Raw genomic sequence first — 15,657 nt, 5'->3', positions numbered from 1 at the left:
TCCCAGGCCTGTGAACTGGGGAGCGTGAGCCACAGAGCCTGTCTCCCCCAGCTGCTCACGGGTCCCTAACTGCTTCCAGAAGGCTGTGGGATTCAAGCAGTCGGCAGACAATTCGGAAAATGTATTTGTGTGTGTGTCAGACTCTGCTAACTTCCCACCACTGTCAGAATACACCCAACTCCCCACCGCAGCCCAAAGACCCAAAGACTGTCCCAGCCGCTCCCAGCACCCTCTCCACCTTGTCCTTTAGCTCACTCTGCTCCAGCCACACCAGCCACCCCACTGTGTCCTGGGCACCTCAGCCTCTTTAGCATCCACTGTCCGTATTCCTGGATCTTGCCTCTTTTCGTACTTCTAGTCCTGCCTAAAACCCCCCATCTTCAGAGGCCTCAGGCCGCCCCCTTCCACCCCAGCCTCTCTCAATGGGCTCCATTTTCTCCCAGTGCTTACCGCTACCTGAAGTTGTCCCACGTGCATATTTCCTTGTTGGAGTCTGTTGCTCCCACTGGTGGTAGGGCTCCCTGTCAACTCTGTCCCCTGCAGGGTCCCCAAGGCCGTAACAGATCCCGGCACACAGCCAGGGCTTAATTGACATTTACTGAACGAATGCCCGGAGCCAGAGATGACCCAGAGATGCCCAAGTCTCCACCACTCCCTACTTCCCCACTGGCTTCACTAACTCGTCATCCTTTCACCTTTCCCACCGGCCCCTGAGCACGGATGGGGATACCCTCAGTCCCCTCAGCAGCTCTCTAAGTCAGGACTGCGGTTCTTATTTCAACAGGAAGGACCAAGCCTCAAGGGGGAAGAATAACTTCTCGAGTGGGATCTGGACTCCCATCTGTACCCAAAGAGGCCTGCATTCTTCCTACCCCCAACTCCTCACACTAGCTTTCTGCGCAGGCAAAGCAGGGACCAGCTTGCCAAAGGGGAATGCCGACTGCCACACACTGGCCTCCCAGTGGACACCCTCCTAGGACAGCTGGCCCTCATGGGAAATGCGGAGTCGCAGGCCTTTTCTGGGGGAAACTGTGAGTCAAAGAGATCGCCAGCGATGCCGAGTTGACAATGTGGCGCAGGTCGAGATGCTGAGAAGTGTGGGGAAGAGGGAGCTGCTGCCATGGGGCTTGGTGGGTACCTTGAGGATCGACCTCCTTGGCCAGCTTGAGGGCATCCGAGTTGGCCAGGTCCATGTTGGCAGGGGTGACGGCAAGGATGAGGCTGCTTTCCCGGCTGATGAACTGCAAGATCATGTCCTTGATCTGGTACTCGATATCCTGGGGCTGGTCCCCCACGGGCACCTTGGTGATGCCTGGGAGGTCGATGAGGGTCAGGTTCAACACTACAGGGCAAATCAGAGAGAGAGGCCGTCAAGAGCTGGGAGCGGGGAAGGCATGCACAGCCCTGGAGAGACCTGGCCTGCTTCCCCCAGTGCTGGGCGTCAGGCCTCAGGATTATTCTTGTGTTTCAACTGGATCCCGCCTTTTGACTCAATAACTCCCTCCTAGGTTCCCATCCTATGGACACTCTCTCTGTACTCTATTTCAGTGAGACAGTTTTGTTTTGTTTTTAAATATTTATTTGACTGCGTCGGGTCTTAGTTGTAGCATGTGGGATCTAGTTCCCCGACCAGGGATCGAATCTGGGACCCCTGCACTGGGAGCTCGGGGTCTTAGCCACTGGACCATCAGGGAAGTCCCAGTTGGTTTTTTTTTTAATGAAGTCACTCTATTATTTTTTTCTTATTGAAGTATTGCTAAGGTACAATATTGTATGAGTTTCAGGCATATAATACAGTGATTCACAATCTTTAAAGGTTATGCTCCATTTATAATTATTCTCAGTGATACAATTTTAAATCTGGATACTTGCATGTGTAGAGATTGGAACTGCTCTCAAAGGTTAAATAAGTTTCAGTACATTGATTTAGTCAATATCAAGGAATTATTAAAAGCAAAAAAGAAAATTTTCTGGTAAGAAACACACTCTGAGGGGCTATCCTGGTGGCTCAGTGGATAACAGTCTGTGCTCCCAATGCAGGGGGTATGGGTTCGATCCCTGGTAGGTGATTAAGATGCCACATGCCCACATACTATGTGGTGTGGCCAAAAAAATAAAAACGCCTTCTGAGATGCACTCATACATCAAGAAAACAGACATCAATGACTTTTATATCAGGCTACAATTTGAGTAAAAGTAGCAAAGCACACATACGTGATGTACACACATATTCATAACTGCCTACATATGCACTGTATATCATTTGAAGAACATGAAATATATCTGTAATTTTGAAAGTAGGGTAGATTTTTGCTGGATATACCTTTTTTATAACTTTTGAATATGCACCATGTACAGGGATCATTTATTTGAAAATAAATATATTAAAAAACTCATCACAGGGACTTCCCTGGGGGTCCAGTGGTTAAAAGACTCCACCCCTCCAATGCAGGGGGCATGGGTTCGATCCCTGGCTGGGGAACTAAGGTCCCACATGCTGTGAGGTGTGGCCAAAAACTTTAAAATAAGATAAATAAAAGTTCATAAACAAACAAACAAACAAAAAATCACAAAGAACCCATACTGAGGTGTTAAGAGTCGGCTGGAATATTCATCAAACGCCATTTAAGTCAGCAGTCCATGCTGCTGAGTCAGGGGCTGTGTGGCTACAGGTTGTCTGTTCTGTTTACACGATGCAGTTTTAAAATCTGGACCTTATGCAGAAAAATCTGGCTTTCTGCCTCTTCTTGAAAAACCAGAAGACCTGGCTGCCTTGGGCTGGCATCACTGGGTGGCCTAGATTTACCAGGGAGCCAAGCTGTGGTTACTCCCTTAAAAGGAATATACGAGCCGCAATTAATTCGCCCCAGGCCCCACCACTCCCGACAGTCTCCCTGGCGTGCTGTTTTTCTTGGAGCCGAGGTCGATGTCTCTGTACCACGTTCCTATCAGATGTGGATCAAGAGGGCTCTGTGTATGTGTGAGGAAAACCGGGAGGGGGCGTACTCTTCACTAGAGTGAGGCCGCCCCAACCCGTGACTGGGTCCATTGTCAGCTTTCCCCCGGCCCAAGTGAGGGGTCTTTGCTTCCTACCGTGTGGCGAGTAGACCCGCAGGTTAATGGGAACTGGGGAGATGCCTTTGTTGGTCCCCGTGACCCTGTCAGTCTCCGCTTCAATCTCCTGTCGGACTTCCTCAAAGTCTGTAAACTTTCTGGACTTGCAGTGCAAAAACTCGGCATATTCTGAAAAGGGAAGAAAGAGGCTCCAAGTGAAAAAGAGAAGTAGTCTTGCTGTGGGGGGTGAGGGGGAACCAGATGGCCTCCTGGGAAAAGAGCTTTGTCAAGTAGAGAAAGTGAAGACTCAGTCACAGGCCCTCCAGGAAACTGGGGAGCAATGGATTCATTCTCTTGACAGGTATTTGAGGGGGGCCCTCCTACAGACTGCGCTCCCTTCCAGACCTCGGGCACTCCACAAGGTGCAAAAGTGGCAAAAATGCTGACTCTGTGGAATGCACATTCTCATGAAGCATTTTGCAGAACTACATAGTTTAAGTCATAACATATTACAAGTAAAACAAAAATAAAAAGCCCCACAAAAACCAGCATCCAACAGCTGGGTGTGACCAGTAATTATTCGTTATTCTTTATCAACCTGCATCCCTTGGAGCGCAGGGATGGATGATGATGAAGCTTTTGCTCTGGTGTTATACATGAGATAGTCCTGGGTGGTGACACAGAACCTCCCTCGTGTGGGTCACAGTCTAAAGCCGCTGCCCTGGTGGATGCTAAGCCGCCAGTGCCCTCCAGGGTAGCGAGATCCCGGGTGCGTGTCCCTGGGACTCACCATTCTCCTTCCCCAAGGCACCCCCACCATGGCTTGTCTCACCAAAGCCCTTCTCGCTGTCCTGCCTTCCTTCCTGGCTGTTCATGGGGCCCTTAGACATGACCCTTTCAGAAGAAATGCTTTCTGGCCTCTTCAGGCCTTCTAAGTCTGAGGTGTCTGAAAGCCATTATTAACACTGAGATGAAGGGAAATAAAGAAGTAGCTAGAGGAGTTTCTTTGGTGGTCCAGTGGTTAAGAACCCACCTTCCATTGTAGGGGACACGGGTACAATCCCTGGTTGGGGAACCAAGATCCCACATGCCTCGGGGCAACTGAGCCCACACACCCCAAATGAAGATCCCACGTGCTGCAACTAAGACCTGATGCAGCCAAATAAATAAAATCAATATATATTTAAAAAAAAAAAACACCGACTAATGATAGTGCTGGTCCTGTCATCAAGGTAGAGAAATCCAAAGCAGAGATGTGGGTAAAGCAGGAAGAAAAAAAAAATTTTATCGCAGAGTGCTGAGCTGATGGGTGTTCACTGTACAACTCCTGACTTTTCCATGTGTCTGAATTTCACAGTAAATGTTGATGCAGGGGGAACTTTCTAGGCCCAGAGATCACGGCTCCTGCAAGTGATGCTACAAAAAGGGAAGTAAGTTTGGCTGGCAAACAGCCTAAAGAGCTAGTTCATGACAGAGATGCGAAGATGTGCACTGCTTCTCAGCATAAAAAACTGGAAATAGCCTTCATGTCCACCAGGAGGAGACCTGGCTACACAAATCTCAGCACAGACATAGCTACAGCTGCATCAGAACAAAGGATGGAGAAAGAGCCCTGCAACAGAGAAAGGCCAGGCAGGTCGAGAATCTGCCCAGAGGCATAACACAGCAGAAAGTCATGAGTACAAGGAGGTGTGTCATTCCATTTGTCACCTAACAAACGCTTGTTTGCTCTGGCCAGGCCCTATCTGTGTCCCATTTGCTCTTCACAAATCAGCAGCTTAGCAGGTAGGCATCTCCATGATGCCCATATCACAGATGGGAAAACTGAGGCCAGAGGGGTTGAAGCAAGCTGGCTCAAGTTCACCAGTAGAGCTAGGATTTGGAGCTCGGATAATCTGTCTTTAAGTAGTGGCTCTCAAGTCACGTGGGCTTCGTGAGGCCACAGGCAGACTCTTCACCTCTCTAACTTCTGTTGCAGGGGTCGGGGGACTCTGTGGGCTCAGATCAATATGGACACTGGTCACCAGGGAGCAGGGCACTGAGGACACTGGTTGGAGGGTGTGGCATCAACCACCCCACCCCCATCAGCTGACCCAGTTCCCAAGGACAGTTGGGCTCCAGCCCTCCACGGGAACATGAGGAAATACTCAGCCACTCTCAGCTGCTCTTCCTGCAGCCACCTCCAAAACTGGAACGGTCCTCCAACCCCCACAGCAAACCTCAGTTCTCTTCCGGCTCAAGGCCGAGGGCTCAGCATTCGCAAGATACCCCTCCCCCTTTCAGGAGTGCAGGGGGATGGAGGATGGGAACAGAGTTGGGGACCAGGACATAGGCGCTGTCCCTTGCAAAACCTCTGCCCTGCCAGGCCTGCTGCAGTTCACTTCCTCCCCTCCAAGGCCTGCCTGCCTGCTGCCTCTTCCAGGAGCCTTTCCTGACTCCATGCCACCAGGCATACCATCCTGCATTTTGGACCTCCTCTCCTGTCAGAGCAAGGTCACCCTGGGTTCTGTTTAGGGGACCCAGTAGGTGCTGGCAGCCTTCCCTTCTGCCAGCCCCTTTGTGCGAGTCAAAGATGAGCAGGAGATGTACTGGAAAGCCATGACATCTTCCCCACAAGGTCAGTGGACAGCAGAAATCATACCCTCTGTGCCCAAGCGGAAGGTCCAGGAGTCAGCCAGGCCCATCCCTCACCACCTGCCTTCTCTCCCTGGGTTCCTCGTCACTTGAGGACCATGTGCCAGACTCCAGCATCAGGTCAAGGTAAGAAAGCTCCTACAATCTTGCTTCCCCACCCCCCCTCCCCGAGCACTGACCCTCTTAAACCCAGTCCCCGGTCACCTCTCCTTGAAATCTTCCACAGCTCCCACCTCACCCCAATAAGACCCAGTCTTTACCAACACCACAGAGCCCTACTAAGTTTCCTCCCCCCCAACTTCTGATCTCAACTCATGCCCCTCCAGCCACATGGGCTTGTTTGGTTTCTCACTCCAAGCCCTTGAATTCCTGCCTCAGGGCCTTTGCACTGGCTCTTCTCTCTGCCTGTGGACACCGGTATGGGTCCCTTCCTCTCCTCCTTCAGGTTTCTGCTCAAGTACCCATCACCTTGTAATATGGTGGACCTTGTCAGCCTGTGTATTTCCTCTGATCCCCAGGAGAAGGTCGACCTACAGGGCAGGGATCTGAATCTGTGCTGTTCTATGTCCCGGGGCACAGGGCTCTGAGCACACAGTAGGCGCTCTGCAACTACATGCACAACCAAAATGGCTGCTGGAAGGGTAACATGGCCCCTGCTTCAGCTTCTGGGAGGTGGCCCAGCGCCCCCACGGTCACCAAGTGGGACACCCAGGAGGCTGGACAGGAACACGGTCTGGTGGGGTCACCTGCCGTCTTCCCAATGCACTTCTTGTCAACACAGGCCCAACTCAGAGCCAGGAGCCTGGTCTGATGGAGGAGATGGGCTTGGCACAAGCAAGTCATAGCAGGTGCTTGGGGAGCTCAGCCAAGAGCCCCAACATACCAGGAACCAGGAGGGGCCTCCTAGAGGGGGTGGGCAGAGATGATGTCCACCTCATCTCTCTGAAATGAAGACCTTCCCCCACACCCTGAGGAGGCTCTGGACCCAGCGGGGTCTAGGGGGAAGGGAGAGAAAATATGGGGGTGTCCCCACTGGCCAGGCTACCCCTCTGTGCCTCAGTTTTCCCATGAGGAAAGTTAAGATATGATGCAGGTAGGGATGTCCCTGGCAGCCCAGTAGTTAAGACACCGCACTTCCAATGCAGGGGACAGGGGTTCAATCCCTGTCTGGGGAACTAAGGTCCCACATGCAGAGTGGTACGGCCAAACAATTTTTTAAAAAATGACAACAGAATTAAAAAAAAAAAAGAAAAACAGGCAGAGCGCTTAGCCTGCGGGTCCACAGCTCTGTAAATGCTTGGATGCTGGAGAAAATTTTTGCCACCCTGGCCACCGCCAGGGCTCTGCCTGCCTTGATCCCAGGTCCTTCCTGCAGAGGTGGTCCCTCTGTCCCCACAGCGGCTGCAGCCTTTTCAAACCTTCCCTTCCTCGTGCTCAGATAACACAGCCAGTCCCTTGGGTCCCTGGCCCCTGCCATAACATTTTGACAGCCTCAACGGGCACCCATCCACCGCAGCCCTGCAGCGCTTCCCTGGCAGGAGGGCCAGGCATGTGGGATCAGGTCGTAGGCCTGGAATACAGCAGGAAAAGCCCTCGTCCAGCCGTCGAGCTGCGAATTCCGAGGGGCCAGCCTCCTGCGTCCTGTGGGGTGGGTGAATGCATTGGCAGTTTTTCTCCTAGGAGGAGGTCCAGCCCTCTGCCCAGGACTTGTTCGCTGTCTCCTTCAGGTCAAGCTGCTCGGGGAGGCCCACCTGGACCACCTGGGCTCCAGCAGTGCCAGCACCCAGCCCTTCAAGGTGCTCCTCATGTGGACACACCACCTGCTCTGTGTCCCCTCCTAAAGCCAGAGCTGCGGGAGGGGACTGAGCTGCAAGAGGGGACTGCGAGCGACTCAGTTCTGGTCTCTGCTCTCCCTGGCACCCAGTGCATAGTAACGGCTTAAAACTTAATTACTGAGCGGGCTGTTGCAAAGCATTAGGTGCCAGAGCTTAAGAGAGCATTCCCTACTCCGTGACTCCCACGTGGGTCCTCACTGTGTTCAACACCCAATCCCCCACCTCAGGCATCCCCCAGGCACACCCTTCAAGATGGTGCCCTTGAGGGATTGGCATTGCTTAAGAATCGTGAAGTGGGGACTTCTCTGGTGGTCCAGCAGTTAAGACTCTGAGCTTCCACTGCAGGGGGTTTGGGTTTGATCCCTGGCCTGGGAACTAAGATCCCACAAGCCAAGTGGTATGGGAAGATCAAGGGTATGGAGAGAAAATGAAAAAGAAAAAGACAGGAGAGATGTGTGATAAAGAAAAAAGCATTTGGTGTATGTCTTTAAGACTAGGGGATGCTAAAATTTGATAAAATATTTCAAAAATTAATTTAACACCTCAATTTTCCCACAGTGAAACAGGACAGGAACTTCCCTGGTGGTCCAGCAGTTAAGACTCCAAGCTTCCCCTGCAGGGGACGTGGGTTTGATCTCTGGTCTGGGAACTAAGATCTCACAAGCTGAGAGGTGTGGCCAAAAAAAAAGATCAAGGGTATAGAAAGAAAACGAAAGGAGAAAAATTTAGGAGAGATGTATGATAAGAAAAAGAATTTACTGTATATCTTTAAGAATATGGTATGCTAAAACTTCATAAAATATTTGAAAAACAAACAAAACAGCCACAGCCCCTCAGGCCTGGACAGGGCGAGTCATCATCACATGACCTGGGGAGGTGACAGGAAGATGAAAGCGAGGTGGAGAGCATCTCACTTTCCCCACAGTGACACAGGACAGGGACTTCCCTGGTGGTCCAGGAGTTAGGAATCTGAGTTTCCAATGCAGGGGGCAAGGGTTCGACCCCTGGTCAGGGAACTAAGATCCTACAAGCCACGTGGTACAGTCAGTAACTAAATAAAAATTAAAAAAAAAAAAAAACAAGGTTGGAATCTTTAGTCCCATCCTTTGACCTCTGAGAAGGGGACGGGGGCTGGAGGTTGAATGAAGCACTAATGGGATCGATTTCATCAACCATTCTGATGTCTTCCATAAAACCCCAAAAGGTTGGCATTCAGAGAGCTTCCAGGTTGGTGAGCAGGCGCAGGGAGAGAGAGTGTGAGAGGAATCTCTGCCCCTTCCCCACACCTTGCCTCATACAGCAACTCCCTCTGTCCCTTCTGGGAGTAAAATGTTTTGAGTTCTATAGGAAATTCATCAAACCCAAGGAGGAGCACGCTGGAACTTCTGATCTATAGTTAGTGGGTCAGAAACACTGGTGACAGCCTAGACTTGGGGTTGGCATTGGAAGCAGAGACGAGGAGACAGTCTGGTGGGATTGAGGCCTTAACCTGTGGAGTGTGTTGCTACTTCCAGGGAGGGAGTGTCAGAACTGAGTTAAATTGCAGATTTCCCTGAAGGTCCAGTGGATAAGATTTCACCTTCCAATGCAGAGGGTGGGGGTGGGAGGGGCAGGGGGATGGGGTGGGGTGTGGGTTCAATCCCTAGTCAGGGAGCTAAGATCCTACATGCCTCCCCATCTAAAAAAACAAAACATAAAACAGAAGCAATGTTGTAACAAATTCAATAAAGACTTAAAAAAGAAAAAGAAGGACATGGCAACCCACTCCAGTATTTGTGCCTGGAGAATCCCATGGACAGAGGAGCCTGGCATGCTCCAGTCCACAGGGTCACAAGGAGTTGGACACTGAAGCAACTTTGCAGCAGCAGAAGGTGACAGCCCCAGACTACCATCCTGACCCTCGTCAGCTCCCAGCTTGTTTTTCATCTGAAGACACAAGGTCATGCCCTGACTGCTGCAGGGTCTACAGGATTTTTAGAAAGGGCCCTGCTGCGGCCAGGGTAGGTGGGGAAAGGTGCTGCACACACAGTTACGGATGCTCTCCCACAGGAGCAAGAGCACAGCAGCAGCCCTTAGGGCACGGTTAGGCACCAGCCCCGGGCGGATGGAGCCCCTCCTGGGTGCCAGACCCTATGCTGGGTGGGGGGAAGAGTGATAGACAAAGCAGGTCAGTGTCCCTGCTCTGGCAGAACTGATGTCGAGGCGGAGAGACAGACCGTCAAGAAAATACGAGGACTTCCCTGGTGGTCCAGGGGTTAAGAATCTGCTTGCCAATGCAGGCAACACGGGTTCGATCCCTGGTCCGGGAAGGTTTCACATGCCACGGCACAACTAAGCCTGGGTGCTACAACTACTGAGCCTGTGCTCTAGGGCCCGAGCACTGCAACTACTAAGCCCACGCGCCACAACCACTAAAGCCTGCGCGCCCTAGACCCCGGGCTCAGCAAAAGGAGAAAGCCCGCACACGGCACAGCCAAAAATGAACAAATAAAACAAACAAATAAACCAATCTTCTAAAACAACAACAAAAAAGAAACCGGGAGAACAGGATGCTGCCTCACAACATACGCTGCACAACAACCAAGGCAGCAGTGACTGGGGTGGGGCCTGGGGGTGAGGCTCACCCAGAGGAGCAGGGGGAGAAGGCAGGGTGTTCCAGGCAGGGCTTGCAATGAGGGTGAAGGTCCAGAGGCGGAAACAATTGAGCTGGTCTGGAGGAAGAGGAGCAAGATTGTGGCACCAGGAGGAAGTAAGGTTTCAGAGGCCAGCCCGGTCCCGTGGGGGCCACAAAGCCTCAAGAAGGAGGCCAAGAGCCAAGCCCGGACATCTCTCTGGCTCTGGTGAGCAGTGGCCAAGGTCAGAGCTGGGACGGAAGGCTCTGGAGGCCCTGATCAGGCACATTCCACACAAGAACAGTGCCCAGCACTCAGGGTTTACGAGGTCCAGGGGCAGTTCGCAAGGAGGAGCAGGGTTCACCCACGAGCCACTGAACTTCCTGGTGGCTGCAGTCTAAGGTAATTTTTAAACTAAGCCCATTAAAATAATGGCTCACTGAGACCGGTGTGGACCAGGAGAAGTAGGGTGCCTCTGTGTGCTGCAAGAGTCAGAGAATTAGTTTTTCGTTTTCTTTTATTTTTGGCCATGCTGCGTGGCATGTGGAATCTCAGTTTCCGGACTAGGGACCGAACCCGTGCCCCCTGGAGTGGAAGCAAGGAGTCTTCACTTGATCTTAGCCAAAAGGTCCAGAAGCAATGGAAACATGGGGTCTTAACCACTGGACCACCAGGGGAGTCCCAGGAGTCAGAGGATTAGAACCTTATAGTACCAGGAACTTCAGACTCCATAAGAGGCGATGGCCACATCAGTCTAAGGGGGTGCCAGGGCCCCGAGGCAGTCACCACTATCACCCCCATTTTACAGATAAGAAGGCTGAGGCACAGAGAGGGAAGCCACTTGTCTGAGGGCCCAGACAGAAAGGGGTGGCAGCCTGGCTCTGGATCCTGTCTCTGAGAATCAGCTGAACAAAACTTTCATCTCAGGGAGCCATACAGCCCTGTGTGGCCCCCAGGAATCTCTAAAAGCCCCAGCCACAACCGTGTCCCGCACTGCGCTCAGCCTCCTCCCTAGCAGTAGGGTGTCTCCCCCAGTCCAGGGACCTGGGTTCCCCACCTTGAGGTCACCCTAGACTCTGCCCTTGCCCCCACAGCACCACCCTGGCCCAGGCCCCAATACCTCTCCCCTGGCACCAGGCTCACTGCCGCTTTGCCCCCCCCATCTGCCCTCCTTGCCCTCTTCCACAAGTCAGCCAGTGGGCTAAGTGAGTCTCTCCACACCGTGACCACCACTCAGGTTCCCAGCGTCTGGATCTCTCATCACACCTGCGTCCTGGCCCCTCCACAGCCTCACCTCACAGCTTCACAACACAGCTGCTGCCCTGCCTGGAATGTTTTCCCTAAGCCCTGGCTGAAAGCAGACCCAGTGCCTGATGTTGTTGTTTAGTCGGTCAGTTGTGCCTGACTCTTTGTGTCCCCACGGACTATAGCCCACCAGGCTTCTCTGTCCACAGGATTTCTCAGGCAAGAATACTGGAGTGGGTTGCCATCTCCTTCTCTAGGGGATCTTCCCAACCCAGGGATGGAACTCGTGTCTCCAACATTGACAAACGGATTCTTTACCACTGAGCCACCAAGGAAGCCCAGTGCCTGATATATCCTCCCACAATCCCCTGCGCTCTCCCCTCTCAGCCTGGCCACAGCAACCCCATGTCTGTCGTTCCCATCAGGCTGAGCTCAGGGTCAGCCGGGCCCCTCGGAGTGCTCATCCTGCCTCCCTGGCATCCGGCAGAGGCCTAGCTCACATCTGCATTAAGAGACTTTGAATGCCACGGTCAGATGGGGGCGAGGGTGGAGTATGCAAGCTGGGACACAGAAAGGAGCATGCCCACGTGGGACACCCTGGACCTCTCTCCCCAAGCCCATCAGGGTCTACCAGTGTCTTCATCTCCATGGCTCCCACCCCATCCCTTCGTGGGACCCCTGCCCCAGAGCTGGTGGTCCCTGTGGTCTCTTCTCTACCTGTGGCCACAGGATCTGGTCAAACCACCCAAGAATGAGTTCACGACTGGGCTTTCAAGACGGCCTCCCTGTGTATCCTCAGACAAGTGGCCTCAGTTCCCTCCTCTGTGAAGCGGGATGACAGGAATGGTGATTTCAACATCACTCCGGGTCAGGCTGTGGGCAGATGTGTGCTCTCCAGGGGCTGTCATTTGTCACATGCTTCTCTTTCCTCCCCGCCACTAGAAGGAATTTTCAGTTCCTCCAGCTGGCCACAATGGGCATCGCTGCCTCAGGGTCTTCACAAGCAACCCATCTCTGCTGTGAAGGAGAGTTCCCATTCCCCAACACACCCCCAAGCACCTGTCAGCCTCAGCTCACACACCACTTCCTCAGAGAAGTCCTGCGAGACTCCCTTCACCACCACCACACACATTTCCATCTGGGGAGGGCCATGCTTCTGTGTCCCCCTCTTGGTCCCCACCCAAGGGTCCCCCCGCATTGACCGCCAGCACTAACAGGAGTATCAAGAGGGAAGGTCATAGGGCTCTCCTGGTAGCTCAGTGGTGAAGAACTCACTTGCCAATGCAGGGGACACGGGTTCAATCCCTGGTCCAGGAAGATCTCACATGCTGCACAGCAGCTAAGCCCGTGTACCACAACTATTGAGCCTGTGCTCCAGAAACTACAAGTCACAACTACTGAAGCCTGAATGAGGCAACTACTGAAGCCCGCACACCCTAGAGCTCATGCTACACAAGAGAGGCCACAATGAGAAGCCGGGGCACCACAACCAGAGAGTAGCCCCTGCTTGCTGCAACTAGAGAAAAGCTCTCACAGCAATGAAGACTCAGCACAGCCAAAAATAATTAATTTAATTACATTAAAAAACAGAGGAAAGGTGACAGGTGACAGTCCTCGTCCTACTCACCACTGTGCACCAGCCTGGGACCAGCGTGTGGCAGGCAGCCCAGTGCTCCCTGGACCACTGTTGGGTGACAGTCACTGGGGAGGTGATGGGGGAGCCCTCCTGCCATGACAAAGCCTGTGACCTTCCAGTGCAGGAAGCCAGCCAACCTATTCTCCCAACAAGCTATGCCGAAACCATTGGGATGGCACCACATGGCAAGGGCCTACAGTATGCCTGGCACTGTTCTACGGGCTATATGTGTCTTGAATAACATGGTCTTCACAGCAACTGACAAAGGCAGTACTATTATTATCTTCACTGTCCAGACAGGAAGCACAGCTGTGAGCGGCACTCCCCACCAGGGGCCAGACAGCCAGTAAGCTATAGCACCAGCGTTTGAACCCGGGCAGTATTAGCTCTCAGCCACCACAAACCAGGGCAGAGGTTTTCCCAGTGTAGGTAGAAGCCAAAAGCATCAGCATGACCTGGAAACTCATTGAAAATGCAGATTCTCACCACCCTCGTCCACCAACCCACTGAATGTGCAACAGAAACCCAATGTGCCAAGCCCTATGTGACTCGGATCCCACTGACATCTCACAATCCAGGCTCTGCCACTGGCCTTCCTGGCACAGCTGATTGGACACTCGAACCCAGAGGAGGCAGCCGACTGGCTTGCCACTGGACCAATCTGTTGCCATCTCTCACTAGTGTCACACCCTCCTGCAGGTGGATTGGGTGGATGAAGATGAGAAGGTGGTACTAGGGTCAGCTGAGCTGTGGAGTCTGAGGTCTGACCCTGCCTGGGTGCCCATCCCAGGTCTGGCGCCCACCAGAAAGGCAGGTAGTTAAACCTCAGTTTCCCCATCTGTAAAATGGGGATATGTCAGCTGCCTCCCTAGAGTAGGGAGTGTTTAACACAGCATGTGGTGACGCTGGCACCCCAAGTGCTGAACCAGCTGTGGCTGACATTCCAGGTCAGTAGGGAAGACTCCTGGGGGCTCTGGAGAGAAGAGAGGTCCCACCTCCAACAGCCCTTTTCACCCCTTCCAGCCTCTGACCTGAGATGCTTTTATAAGGAAGCTAGGTGGGTTTCATGCTGGGAGACATGCCCATGTCATATCGGACTTGTGTAGGAAGAACTGAGGCCACAGAGGGAGGGGATAGGAAAAAAGTCTACATGTGGGCCATTCTATATGCAACAGGCCAGGTCTCTCCTTAGAGTCAGTGCTGTAATTCAGAAAGAAGTAGTAGAAAAACAAGATTAAAAACAAGAAGAAGTGGTGAGAATGCTGCTCTCATGAAAAGAGTAGACATGACAATGAAAGACAACATGGCATTGATCCCAGCAGTTGTAGAACCAGCCAGGGAATAAATCTGGAGTACACTGACAACCTGAGTATGGACTGGGGTAAAGGAACATGCAGAAATGATGACTTTTCTTGGGTGTGGTTCTGTGAGTGCAAGAGGGTGTCCTTACTGCAAAAGGAGTGTACCAAAGCCTTTCAGGCTGACGTGTCACAGTGTCTGCTATTGATTTTGAAAGTGTCTAGCAAAAACGTGTCATCTACGATAGAGTAAAAGATGTGGCACCTGGCAGCCTAGTCACAGCTGATGCTCAGGGTGGGTGGAGGTATTGCATGAACCATGCTTCAACTTCCCTGCCCACTGTGAAAAAGGGAATGCAGACCCAAACGGCCACCCGGGACCCGAGACACCTTGGAAGCCCCCTGGCTCCCACTGGGCACAGCCGCCACGCTCGTTTCCTGTGTGGGCTGCCAGCCACCCCACTGTACCTGTTTTTGAGAAGATGAGCTGCAGGATGAGAGGCCGCCGAGTGACGATTCCTGAACCTCGGGGAAGGAAGTCCCTGTGGGAGGGGAAATGGACAGAAATTACTCACGAGGCCGGCTAGCAGGGGTAGGAAGTGTGACCACACATGGTGGAGCAATCTCCTCTTGCAATCTGGGTGGCTTCAGCAAAGACACCAACCCCAGCAGGGCACCAGGGAATACTCTGGCCTTGGATGGTCCTGAGGCCACGGAGGGACAGGGGAGGGACTGGATTGAAGGCTGCTGACAAAGGGAATCCCTTCCCTTCGGCTTGCTATGTGCCAGCCCCAGCACGCTCAGAGGCCCCTTGTCCTGACAAATGTTTGGACCATCTCCCCCAGACTCAAAAGAGATCAGATCAGTACATTTTTTTTTTTTTGCAGTTTTTCCCTTTATTTATTTATAATTGAAGGATAATTACAATATTGCATTGGTTTCTGCCATGTATCAACAAATATCAGTACATTTCTGACCTACATGTTTCAAAGTAATATAATGCCATACATACAATATAAAGACTAAAATAAAAGGAAAGTTATTTAACGACAAAATACGATGTGTTTCGGGACTTCCCTGGTGATCCAGGAGTTAAGACCTTGCCTTCCAACACAGAAGTGAGAGTTTGAGCCCTGGTCGGCCAGCTAAGATCCCCACCTGCCTCACAGCCAAAAAACCAAAACATAAATCAGAGTATTGTCTTTGCTGTATACCTGAAACTAACACAACAATGTAAATCAGCTATACTCCACCAAAAACATTTTAAAACATCAGAATGTTTTAACAAATAAAAAAAAAAAAAGACTTTAAAAAAATTACAATGTGTTTCATGTCCCCAAAAG

At 52.1% G+C, this 15,657-nt stretch overlaps 1 protein-coding gene across 32 annotated transcripts in view; it reads right to left on the bottom strand.

Annotated features, from left to right (window-relative positions):
- DNM2 (dynamin 2) overlaps positions 1–15,657 on the bottom strand; it is an 87,780-nt gene that overhangs the window by 41,246 nt on the left and 30,877 nt on the right. For all 32 annotated transcript variants that reach the window (XM_081498299.1, XM_081498329.1, XM_081498301.1 and 29 more), the window contains exons 2-4: positions 14,783–14,856; positions 3,094–3,243; positions 1,139–1,342 (exon numbers count right to left, since the gene is read on the bottom strand). In XM_081498299.1, coding sequence (XP_081354425.1) covers positions 1,139–1,342; positions 3,094–3,243; positions 14,783–14,856 — 428 coding nt within the window. The remainder of the gene's footprint in view (positions 1–1,138; positions 1,343–3,093; positions 3,244–14,782; positions 14,857–15,657) is intronic.

The sequence above is a fragment of the Giraffa tippelskirchi genome, chromosome 6 (assembly GCF_054371585.1).
Source record: "Giraffa tippelskirchi isolate mGirTip1 chromosome 6, T2T-mGirTip1v1.2.pri, whole genome shotgun sequence".
NCBI lineage: Eukaryota > Metazoa > Chordata > Mammalia > Artiodactyla > Giraffidae > Giraffa > Giraffa tippelskirchi.
Note: the sequence above shows the minus strand (reverse complement) of the source record. Positions and strands in the feature narration are given on the sequence as shown.